This window comes from Calonectris borealis, chromosome 16 (genome assembly GCF_964195595.1).
Source record: "Calonectris borealis chromosome 16, bCalBor7.hap1.2, whole genome shotgun sequence".
Classification (NCBI taxonomy): Eukaryota; Metazoa; Chordata; class Aves; order Procellariiformes; family Procellariidae; genus Calonectris; species Calonectris borealis.
The window spans coordinates 21,308,416-21,319,790 of NC_134327.1; the positions used below are offsets into that span (position 1 = coordinate 21,308,416).

At 62.9% G+C, this 11,375-nt stretch overlaps 2 protein-coding genes across 9 annotated transcripts in view; both read left to right on the forward strand.

Moving 5' to 3' along the window:
• The window catches only part of MGRN1 (mahogunin ring finger 1), a 57,273-nt gene extending 49,417 nt beyond the window's left edge, over window positions 1-7,856 (forward strand). For 3 of the 7 annotated variants that reach the window (XM_075165967.1, XM_075165969.1, XM_075165968.1), the window contains 5 exons: window positions 3,323-3,546; window positions 4,482-4,605; window positions 5,151-5,196; window positions 5,829-5,936; window positions 7,189-7,856. In XM_075165967.1, the coding sequence (XP_075022068.1) occupies window positions 3,323-3,546; window positions 4,482-4,605; window positions 5,151-5,196; window positions 5,829-5,936; window positions 7,189-7,301 (615 nt within the window). In that variant the 3' untranslated portion in view covers window positions 7,302-7,856. Of the gene's footprint in view, window positions 1-684; window positions 751-3,322; window positions 3,547-4,481; window positions 4,606-5,150; window positions 5,197-5,828; window positions 5,937-6,604; window positions 6,650-7,188 lie in introns of all 7 variants that reach the window. The other 4 variants (XR_012676199.1, XM_075165970.1, XM_075165972.1 and 1 more) reach the window with 4 other exon arrangements.
• Window positions 7,857-8,268: 412 nt separating this feature from the next.
• On the forward strand, window positions 8,269-11,344 carry NUDT16L1 (nudix hydrolase 16 like 1). Of its 2 annotated transcripts, XM_075165976.1 has the most exons (4): window positions 8,304-8,559; window positions 9,071-9,146; window positions 9,225-9,331; window positions 10,291-11,344. In XM_075165976.1, the coding sequence occupies exons 1-4, from the start codon at window positions 8,332-8,334 to the stop codon at window positions 10,762-10,764; spliced, it is 885 nt and encodes a 294-aa protein (XP_075022077.1). In that variant the 5' UTR covers window positions 8,304-8,331; the 3' UTR covers window positions 10,765-11,344. The 2 variants fall into 2 exon arrangements, with proteins under 2 accessions (XP_075022075.1, XP_075022077.1); XM_075165974.1 differs by having other exon boundaries at window positions 8,269-8,559; window positions 9,071-9,331.
• Window positions 11,345-11,375: the final 31 nt, after the last annotated feature.

Here is an 11,375-nt window from a genome sequence, read left to right on the forward strand (position 1 = left end):
ACAAATCCACAGAAGCTTCAGTCTGAGAAGGTTTCTCGGGGCCTGTCCCAGCAGAAAAGTGGCAGACTGGGCATGACAGGGTGGGAGCTGGGAAAATGGTGGTGGGGGGGTTACACTTGACTTGCATGCACATCTGCGTGGCAGTGTGCTCTCATGAAACGCCCTTGGCATCGGGGTTCCCAGCGTGGTAGCAGAAAGGCCTCTTTGTACCAGCATCCCTGAGTGATCGGGGTCTCGGCAGGCAGCTGAGGGAGTGTGGGATGGAAAGTGTGGTGCTGGTGGCCTTAGGTCCTGGTCACCCGTCCCCGGTGCGGTGAGGGCAGCGGCTCATTGCCTGAGCAGTGCTGTTGCACAGCTGGCTCTGGCGAGACACGTGAGATCAGAGTGAGGAGAGGGAGATCTGCATCTATATCATCTTACAGACTTTCATGGGAACAGAAAGATATTGTCGCAGAAAGAGCCTGGTTGTATCCGTCTGTCCTCTGCAGCGTTGTAGCCCTGCTGCCTTCAACTGGGGCTAAGAAATAGGGCGGGGGAGAACCGTGAGGGTGGTTGTGAAGCAGAGCATGGTGTGTAGAGGAAGCAGGTGCTGTCACCTGGAGCGAGGTGAGGAGATGCTGTGTGTCTCTTCGCGTCACTAACCTCAAGAAACAACTTCTTTAAAACATGGTTTTCTCTTGACAGTGTTCCTTTAAACCCCTTAAAGTGAGCACAGTCTCCCTGCCCAGCAGGAAACCTAGAAGGGAAACAGTAAGTGGACTTGGTTGTATTTGGCTCCTACGGCAATTCTTTGCCAGCAGCGTCACTAGCACGTGGAAGTGTTACACATGCGAGGGCTTGCTGACACGCTGGGTTTGACTTGTGCCCCTGCACAGGCTGCGACGCTCCACGTACTGCTTCCACGTTAGCGGTGAGACGCTCACACCCTGCCCAGACATCACTAACCTCCCTGGTTTGTGCGCGGAGGAATAAGCAAGATGGAAGCAGCTTGCCGCAGGGGTCTGACAGTGACTCAGGGACTGTCCCCAGGTCCTGAGCCTGGCTGCTTTCTAGTTCCTGGCCAAGATGTTTTCGTAGCTTTGTAGGACTGCGGGCAAGCTGCTGTCCCCTTGGCTCACCCAAAAGCTTCCTTACACTTGTCTCATCCCCTTGACAGTTTGACGTGGGCACATCTTGTTGTGGTTTCCATCCCGGTGCTGGGATGTAGAGGTAGACAAATAGGCACAGTTGGACCAGGTCTTGCACTCAGGAACGCTGGCTGCAATGGGCTGTTTTGCTTTTACAGAAATGGGAAGGATGGAGCTTGTTTTGTTGGGGACTCTCCGAGTTGGTGTGAGAGTGTGTAACTGGAACGCCGTGCTGGGGACAGCATGAATGGCAATTGTGGGGGACCAGGAGCTGGGAAGGGGAAAGGTGAGGGAGGCCCCCAGGCCGGGAAGTGTCTGTTTGTGCCCTCTTTGTGTACTCCCGTCAAATGCAGCTACAGCTGTCATTGGTATCAAGGAGGCTGCAGTTTTCTTTTGCTCAAGCCGGCCTAGGTGCTCGGCCTTACGAGGAATGTGGCTTGCTGTGCTTGTCAGGTCTGGAGAAAACCTAAGGCTGGGTTCAGGTAACGCGGCTATTGCAAGCATGGCATGACCCTGGCTCGCTCTCTCTGCAAGCCTCCTACAGCGACCAGCAGTACTCCTGCTGGAGCAGTGGGCTCTATGGGTGTGTAGTGGTGGGTTCCCAGGAGAGAGCAGTGTCTCTTAGGGTTGTTTGAAGGCTCAGTAACTTGCAGTGAGGGTGTTGTAGCCATGGGCTGAGAAATCCTCCTCCAGCCTCTGAGCTGTGCCGCAGAACCTGAGCTTTCACCACAGCAAACCAAAATGAGCAGCCTTTGAACCCTCAAGCCTTGGTCTACACAGCCAGGAGAAAATGTCCTAAACATGAGCCGGGGGGTTTTGTCTCCCTGACTCTTCTGTCCACAAAATAGCACCTCCGAGCTGCTGTCTGGAAATGAAATGTTTTTGTGGAGGTGGCTTTTGGCCCCACCGCCTACAGGTGGCAGCAACTGTGAACGGATTCCTTGTTCAGCTGGCTTGGTTATCTTGCAGTCACCAGCTGTGGTCTGCAGCGCAAGCTCATAACCACCACAAGACCAATACTTAGGGGATGGGGGTTGATGCTTGACCCCAGGTGCCTTTCTCTCCTCCCCGACAGATCTAGCTCCTGCTGTGAGCACAGGTGAGTCAGTTCAGCGATCAGCTCACGCCAAATTAATGGCTGTGTTGGGACAGGTTGCTGGGCAGGCTCATCTGCAGCTGTGTGATTGGGAGATCAGGCCCAGAGAAGCTACAGGAGTTCATGGCCAGGCTCAGCAGCAACGTGCCATCTTGGGTACAACATAGAATCACCTCCCTGAGGATACAGGGCTGAAACATCTTTATTTTAATGTAAGCCTGGATTGCTGCAGTCTTGCCTCTTTGTTTGCAGCAGGCTGGGTTGAGCTGCCTGTAACCAACCGGGTTGCAGCATAAACCCCATTTATCTCTCAGTCCACAGGACCTTGATGATCAGGAGGAATTTTGGAGTTAAACCAGTGTTGGTTTAACGGCTTTGCAAGGGTCCCTTTGACTGGCAGAGTTACAGAGGGAATGGGAATTGGTGCGGTTTTGCCCTCCTCCCTTTCGGGGTCAGTGGTTCTGTGATCCCTTTCCTACTTTTTAGCAGAGGAGACTGTGCAGAGCGCTAGCGTTAGCAGCTGGGAGGACCGAGTCCATGGGAGAAGTGGAAGTGGTGTCGGCTCCGAGAACCAGCTCTCAGCTGGTGCACATGTACTCCCCTCCTTCGACTCTCTCTTAGTGACTCTGGTGGTGCTGTGAAACAGCTGTGGATACCAGGGCTGGAAGCACAAGTGGGGTGCTTGTTGAGCTGGAAGGGTCTCTGAACCATCAGAGGAACTTTTAAGCGAAGGGGAAAAAAAAATGTATTTTATAGCAGCTTTGTTAGGAACCTGCTTTCTCACCCTCCTTGTCTGGCTCTTGAAAGGGCTCCCTAGTATGGCAGGGGGGTGCCATGTTCTGGCTTGCTGAGATGCCCAGTCTCTCAAGCATTGCTCTGGGAACTTGCCTGGACCATCAGTGTTACAACCCGAAGGGGAGCGTGTGGCTGGTGCAGGGGAAGGAGGCTGAGGCTCCCTGGAGAGGTGGCTGTGGGGATGGGCTGCTTGGGAGCGCAGTGTGGGAGATGCAGGGCTGGGTTGCAGCGGGGCCTCCCCTTTCTAGAGGGGCTTCCTGCCTGGTGAGGGTTTCTTAACATGCCCCCTCTTTCTCCCCCGCAGAGCTCTGACAACATCCCTCCAGGCTACGAGCCCATTTCCTTGCTGGAAGCGCTGAATGGCCTTCGCTCTGTTTCCCCCTCCATCCCGTCAGCTCCTCTCTATGATGAAATCAACTACTCTGGCGTGGTGGATGGGATGCCGCCTGCGAGCCGACCGCTTGTTGGGATGGACAGAGCTGTGGAGAGCAGCCACCAAAAGGGCAAGCGGAGCAAGTCTCCAGATAGGTCAGCATGGGGACGGAGGGGTCCACTCCTCTTGCAAGCCCTGAGGGCTTGTGGCCTCACGCGCTGGGCGGGAGAGGGCTCTGGCTGGTCCCATCACTGGTAGCACTCTAACTCAGAATTTTAGGAGGCCAGCAGGTACTCACGCCAGCGAGAGAATTGGGACACTGCCCCTGTGTTCGGACCTGAGGTGACCGGCTTGTGTCTCTAAGGGCTGGCTTTGTCACCAAAAGAAAGAGGATTTTTAACAAGGAGATTTCATCCAAATTGTGGATGGAAATGTCTCCTTTCCAATGTAGAGAGTCCCTCAATTTGCATTTGACATCCAAATGTTGTTGGATTTTAGCTTTCCGTGGAGTTCCCCAGGAACAAAAGAATGGGGAGAAAAGTGACCTTAATTTCAGAGCACAAAATGCTGAGTGACATCCTTTAGTTGTTGTCTGAAGCCTCCTCTCGTGGCCTCGTGATGGAGGATGTAGGTGTGGATGCCGTGGAGTGGGCAGCCCACTGCAGGTGCCCTTCACGTGTCCCTTGCGGGGCTGTACAGATGGGGTCAGACTGGCTTTGTTCCTGGCACTCCTCACTCTGCTCCATTCCAAACTTCCCCCTGGGAAGGGAGCCCCGGAAGGTGTGAGGAGCAGCGTGGGACCTGGGCCTCTTGCTTTCCATGCAAAGGCAGATTTGTCCAAGCTGTGTCACTGTGCCGAAGCTCTGTCCCAGAAACTCTGCTGCTGCTCTTCTCCGTGCAGCTGAGGCTGGAGGGGCCCGGTGGATTTAGCTCAATAGCTTGAACTCCTGCTCATGCCTGTTGGCCTATGCTGCTGGTGGAGGGACAGGGCAGGGGTGGTGACAACTTGAGCTGCTGTCACCAAATCCTCCAGGGCCGGTGGTGCTGGCAGCACTGCAGCTCCTTGCAAATGGAGTTTCTCTTGCCGCAGCACACTACGGTCTCCCTCGTCCCCAATCCACGAGGAGGATGAAGAGAAGCTCTCCGAGGACTCCGACTCGCAGCCAGCGCTGAGCGGGGGTGAGCTGGTCCTGAGAGAGACCAGCTCTCCAGAAGTAAGTGTGCTCCGCCGGGGAGCTGCTCTGAGCCAGAGCTCTTCTGGGGGGGCTTCTTCTGGGACACGGGAGGTGCCTCGTGAAGGGCCATCGCTTCCTCAGTGACAGGGTAAAGATGAGCTTCTCAGCACGAGTAGCCCGGAGCCAACGGTCTCGGCTGCCTTTATTTACCCGTAGGGCTCCACGGGGAAGGACGTGGCCGCTCCCTGTGCTCCTCACACCTCTTTGGGAGCTGGGACACTGGAAAGCCACTTGGCTGAGCCATGTCAGAGCTGACCTTCCCCCAGCTTCCTGGGCGAGCCCAGCAGTGTTTGGGGCGGGGGTGGAAGCTGGGCCTCTCTGCGCCTTCCAGCACCCACTGCTGTTGCCTGTAAAAACCTCTCCGTCCCGGCCCGTGGTGCCACAGCGCTGGGGGGTGGCCCTTTGCTCCCCCCTGAAACAAGCCCTGGCCCCGAGCGCAGCTCTCTGGAGAAAGCCAGAGCACAAGACAAGTGCAGCAAAGGCCTCCAGCCCGCAGAAGTAACCTGTGCTGTTCCTCCTTACAGAGCGTGCCAGGGGAGGAGATGGAGGAGGCCTCGTCCCTGCAGCAGGGTAGGTGCGCACTCGGCCGTGGGGGCGGCCAGACCTCATCTTGGTGTCCAGCTCCACTGTGGTGGGACGGGGACAGTTGGGGAATAAGCATATGAGTTCAGAAACATCCAGCCCCCGAAGTCCATCTCTGAGCTGCTGTGCTTCACCAGAGGAAGGTGCCAGGGTCTCTTCTGGGAAGTGAGGGAGCAAAATAAACAAATCTCCCTGGTTTATTTGCCAAGCATCTCTCCTTGCTGTAAGCTCTACACAAGTAGAGCTTTCCATGCCATGGGCTGTCTCCTCAGAGATGGCTGCGTGCACCACTGTGGTCCTGGTGAGAGCACGGCCACGGTACTGGTCACGCAGGATGTGCCCCATGTCGTTGGGATGGGTTTCTGGTGCTCAGTCAGCATCCAGAGAGCATGAGGAGGGGGCGAGAGGAGTGCTGGGTGCATTTTGGGGCATGAGCCTGCATGTGTAGAGGTGGCCCTTCGGCACTGTGACCTGGGCCAGTCTGCGCGGCTCTCCTGAGACCTCTGCGGGCTGGCGGGGCCCGGGGAGCTTCCTCGCGTGCCAGATCTCAGCCCGTCCTGGCCGCGTGCCCCCCCAGAGCTGGCTGGGGACTGAGGGGCTGCGCTCTTGGCTGGTTCCAGGTAGCCGCCCGCCCTCCGTCGAAGACGTCCTGCAGGACGGCAGCTGCGGCGAGCACAGGAGCCTGACGCAGTCGGAGAGCGACCCTCCGGTAGACGTCTACCTGCCAGGTAATGGCCGCGCCGTTGGGGTTGGAGGCACGCTGCCGACCTGCTGCGCTCATGGCTCCGGTTCGAGGCACCGAGGGGCCGGGGGGGTCGAGGACGGTGTGGCTGAGCGGGGGCAGCCTCCCCAGCCGGGGCGGCGTGCTGCAGCCTTGGGATGGGACGGGAGCGCACCCGCCCGGAGCTCGGGCTCCCTCTTCCTCCCAGCGGGCAGAGCGAGCTGTGGGCGAGGGGGGCTAACGCAGAGGTAACTTGCCCTCCCCTTCTCTCTCCTCCTCCCTCACCCTTTTGTCTCTGTCCTTCCCCTCCTTTCTCCTCTCCGGCCTGCGGCCGCTCGATGGCACAGTTTATGTGACAGTGGCCTCCCGTGCCTGCCCCCAAACCGCGCTCCTGCTTTCGGCCGAGGGAGGGGAACCATCTGGGCCGGCTGCTGGGAGACTGAGCCAGCGTGGGGGGCAGCGGGCACCCCTCTGCCGCGGGGCGGTGTCGCGGCGGGGAGGGCCGCAGGGTGCCGTGCTTTGCTGGCAAGCGCGGCCGTGGGACGCTGCGCTGTCCTCGCCCCCGACTGTTGTCGTTGCAGCCTGTTTTCTTCCGTAGAGTCGCAGTCTGTTCTGAGTACCTCTCTAATGTCTCCTTCCCTCTCTGTCTGCCTTCCTCCCTCCTGTCTTGGGCAGCACTGGGTCCCGATTCCTGCTCTATTGGTATAGAGGAGTAAGCTGGTACGTCTTCTCGTTCTTCTTACATCGCTGTTGTGTGGGGCAGCAGGGCCCCTCCTGGGAAGGCCGGCAGCCGGGAGAGAGCAGGGATGGGACTGATCCTGGCCGTTGGGGTGGGGAAGGAGGGGGCAACAAACCAACCGGCCTGCACTGCTGGCTCTGTCCTGGCTCCGTTCCCAGTCCTGGCACCAGCCTCCCTGCACCCCGCGGGGGTCCCCGCTGTCCCCCAGTGCCAGGATCCCAGGTGGGGCAGCAGAAACCCCGGCCCTCCCCACCAGCTCCTGCTGGGCTCCTGGGTGAGGGCTCTGCTGCCTGGTGGGCACCATGAACCTCTGCTGCCTTCTCCCAGGCTGTGTCCCCTTCGTCTCCCGTGTCCCACCCCTGGCGCTTGCTGAACAAGCAGGGGCAGAGGGGACGGAGCTCGTGGGCTCTCCTGTGGTCAGACCAGGGTAGGAGGGGGTGGCGAGGGTCTCCTTGGCCCCGGCTCCTGGTCTGAGCCCAGGGTTGCGCTGTTGGGGCTGAACCCCCTTCTCCTCACTCAGGCTCATCCGACTTCACCAAGACGCTCCCCGGCCGCGGCACCGGCAGCCCCACGCAGCCCCTTCTCTTCGAGCAGACGCGTCTTCACCTGGAGGACGAGCAGAGCCTCTCGTGAGCGGGGCCGGACCCCCTGCCCTGCCGCCGGACCCCCCCACCCCACGCACAAGCCTCTCCCCAGCGGGGCTGGCCCGTGCTCGCCGTCCCCGGCCGTGCAGCGTGGCGTCTTGCACCGGCTTTTTTAAAGACGCGCATGTTCCGGCGGTCAAGGGGCGGTGGGTAGGGGCTGGCGTCGTGTTTTTACGTGGGGTGTGGGAGGGGAGGGGGGGGTTGGTTTTGGGGTTAAAATCGGCAGATGAAGGACACTACCCTTGTATATTTTGTACACACCGAGCGCAGCCCTTTGCTGTCACTGCCCCTGTACATAGCTGCGGCTCTCCCTGCCTGCGGGGCTCCGCGGGGAGGGGGGACGTGGGGGTCAGCCCCGTCCCACCCCGTTCGGGGCTGACCCCCACGCCCCCCCTCCCGCGGAGCCCGGCGCTGCAACGGGGAGGGGGGTCCCCACCCGCGCCGTGTGCCTTGTTCTGCTTCTGCGGCGGGTCCCGGGGCGAACCGCCCCCCCCCACACCTCCTTCCCCCCTCTATGTTTGTAGTAATAAACCCGTGGAGCAGCCACGCGAGTCCGTGCTTCGGGGCGGGGGGCGGGTGAGGGGAGGGGGGGGGACGGGGATCCGGCTCCGGCTGCGTCGCCCGTGGGGGTGTGCCCGGCGGAGGGGCGGGGCCAGGGGGCTGGGGGCGGGGCCGGGGCGTGGTCTTCTGCCCTCGCCCGCCTCCTTCCCGGCGTGCTCTTCGGCGCCACCGCCCCCCCAGCTTTGATCTCATTGGTCGCGGGCGCCGCCGGCCTGCCTGCGGCTGTTGCCTAATATGGCGAGCGACGCGGGCAGCAGCGCCCGCTCCCATTGGCCGCCCGCCGCCATTGGTCGCCCCGCCGAGGGCGGGCGCGGGGGTTGGCGGGCGTCGCCGAGCGCCCATTGGCCCCGCGGCGCGCGGCGTGCAGCCACTGGCTCTTGCGGCGGCCCGTCCCGCCTCCTCGTCGCCGTCGCCGCCGCGCGTGCGCGGAGCGGGCTCCCGGAGCGGGCGGCGAGGCGATGGCGGCCATGGGGGCGATGGCGGCCATGGGCGCGCTGCCGGCGGGCGCGGGGGCGCTGCCGCCGCTGCCGACGCTGGGGGTGCCGGGCGTGCCCGAGCTGAAGCCGCTGACGCGGTACGAGGCGATGCGGCTGGGCCCGGGCTGGAGCCACTCGTGCCACGCCATGCTGTACGCGCCCAACCCGGGCATGCTCTTCGGCCGCATCCCGCTGCGCTACGCCGTGCTGGTGAGGGGGCGGGCGGGGGGCCGGGGACCGGGGCCGGGGCCGGGCCGGGAGCAGGGCGGGGCGGGCGGGCCCTCGGGCTGGGTCGGGCCGGGCTGGGTCGGGCCGCGGGCTCGGGGGAGGCGGGCTGAGGGCAGGCGGGCGGGCCCGGCCGGGCGGCGCGGCGGCTCCGGCTGTCCGGTGGTTCCTGTGCAGGGCGGTAGCTTCAGGCTTGGCCGAGGCGGCGGCGGGCCCGAGCCCGGGGGGGAGCCCCCGGGACCCCCGGCTGTGCGGCCGGGGCGGCTCCGCCTCGGCTCCCCGGCCCAGGGCCGCGGCGAGCTCTCGGAGACGGTGTCGGTGAACGGTCCTGGATGCGCTGGAGCTGGTAGGGCCGCGCCGAAGCGGCCGGGAGGCCGCCCCGCGCTCCTCCGCCTCCCCGCAGGCCTCCGTGGCGCCGGGCTGGGGCGCCCGCGCCTCCCCTCGCCCCCCCGGGGGCTCCGCCGTGCCCCATTAACACCATGCGCCTCTATTGCAGATGCAGATGCGATTTGACGGACTACTGGGCTTTCCCGGGGGGTTCGTGGATCGCCGTTACTGGTCCCTGGAGGACGGTCTGAATCGGGTGCTGGGCTTGGGTTTGGGCTGTGTGCGCCTGACGGAAGCTGACTATCTGTGCTCACACCTGACAGAGGGGCCACATCGCGTGGTGGCACACTTCTACGCCAGGCAGCTGACCCTGGAGGAGCTGCATACCATCGAGATCAGCGCGGTGCATTCCCGAGACCACGGGCTGGAGGTGGGACATCCAGGGAGGGGGCGTGTAGAGCTCTGAGCGTTAGTCCCAGGGAAGACGAAGCTTCCCTCCTAGGTCTGCTGGGCTGCCGTCTCTCGCAGCCCAGCGGGGGAATGCACCGCACGTAGAGCTGCTGTCGGCGAGTGCCGTGCACCGCCACGCAGCACCGGCGTTAGGAGGTCTGGCTGTTGGCTGGGGTTGTGTCTCGGGCTCCAGAGCGTAGCGAGCTCGAGCTCCGGCCTTTCCCGGCGACCGCCCGCGTAGGGAAGAGCCCTATTTACCCGCTCAGCCTCAGGACACGGGTGAGGTCCGTCTCGCATCTGGTGGGCATCTCCCCCTGCCCTGGGCCGAGTAACCTGGACCGGAATCGTGACCCTCGGTGCGGTGATGTGTTGCTGTAACCCCAGTTCTCCCCAGCTTGCACGGAGGCCGTGCGGGAGGCAGCCTTCCTCCCGGGTAGCTGGGTCCGGCTGACGCCCCGGGGTAGAGCGCGAGAGCTAGGGTCTCCCTGCGCGCCCGCGAGGCGCTTGGCAGGTTTCGGCAGCTGCATGAACGGAGGCAGTTGGCCCTGGGTTGTGGCGTGGTTGAGGGGGACGCGTGGGTAAGCCGTGGTGTCCCCAGGCGGGGCAGGGCATGGAAGGGGAAGCGGGGCTCCCCGTAGTGGCCTGGGGCAGCGGGATCCCCCCGAAGGGGCAGGAGGGGGAATGGAGCCAGGGCTGGGCTGGGCAGGGAGAGCAGGGGCCTGGCGGGGCTCGGGGAGGGGCAGCGCAGGGGCTTCAGCCGGGCTGGGGGCAGGCAGGCGAGGGCAGGCAGGCGAGGTGGGGGTCGGTGCGGGAGGGAGGGGCAGGGCGGGCCTGGGCCATGGGCCAGCGGGGTGCTGGGGTGAGGGTGTGGGGGCAGAGTTGGGGGGGGGGGCTGGTGCTGCCGCGGCCTCTGCTGAGCTGTGCTCCGTGCTGTTGCAGGTGATGGGCATGGTCCGCGTCCCCCTCTACACCCAGAAGGACCGCATGGGCGGGCTGCCCAACTTCCTGGGCAATTCCTTTGTTGGAACCGCCAAATTCCAGCTGCTCTTTGCCCTGAAGATCTTGAACATGGTGCCGGAGGAGAAGCTGGCCGAGGCGGTGGCTGCCACACAGAAGCCGAAGAAGCCGGCCGTCGACCAGGCAGCAGGGGCGACAGGAAACGCGCCTGCCGCTAAGCAGGCGAACGAGCTGGCGGCACTGGCTAAAACCGGCAACGAATTGGCAGACAGGGCAGAGAACCAGGCAGCTGCGCAGGCAGCGGCCGAGGCAGTGGAGCAGCCGGTGGCTGGGCTGGAGAGCGGGGCCGTGGCGGAGCAGCTGGTGGCTGTGCCAGTGGCCGAGGCGGTGGAGCAGCCGGCGGGGCTGGGGGCAGACGCTGTGGCGGAGCAGCCGGTGGCTGAGCTGATGGAGTGACGCCGCCGTGTTTGCGCTTGATTAAAAGTGGGTGAGACTAGAGACTTTCTTCTAACTTCCCGACCCGTCGCTGGCTGCAGTTGCTGCCCACGCGATTCCGCTGCCCAGCCGGGAGGGTTTGGGTTTGTCTGAAGCAGGGGAAAGCGATGTATTTTTATGGCCATTAAACTCTAGCGAGCTTCCCAGATCAACCTGCACAGCCCCCTGCAGAGAGTTCATGTGCTTACGTGAGGGCGCCGAAGCCTTAGAATTATGCTTTGATTTCAGGGACGCACTGCTGCTGTCAGGTCCCCGTTTCATTTTTAAGGAACAAAACGTCTTATTTTTTAAATGCCCCGTGTTGACTTGGACGCGGCTGTGTGTGCAGCAGGCACGGCTGAGGGACGGGGCTGCTGGTCAAGCACCTCTGCCAGCGTCGGTGGAAGGGCTCCCCTCCGCCGGCGGCGGTGCGGCCGGGCTCCCGCTCGGGGTGCCGGGGTGGCGTGCCGTGAATTCCCTCTGGGGCGTGGGGGAGCGCTCGTGTGGGTTTCTACCTGGAGATCTGTGGGAGCAGGAAAGTGGAATAAATGGCTTTGCTGAACGCTTCGCAGTCAGGATCGTTCTTGACTGCC

Bases quoted from the DNA above. Each gene is read 5' to 3' on its own strand.
- NUDT16L1 (XM_075165974.1), top strand. From the start codon at position 8,332: ATGGCGGCCATGGGGGCGATGGCGGCCATGGGCGCGCTGCCGGCGGGC. The intron at 8,560-9,070 runs GTGAGGGGGCGG...CCTCTATTGCAG, and splicing joins CGCTGCGCTACGCCGTGCTG to ATGCAGATGCGATTTGACGG. The intron at 9,332-10,290 runs GTGGGACATCCA...GTGCTGTTGCAG, and splicing joins CCCGAGACCACGGGCTGGAG to GTGATGGGCATGGTCCGCGT.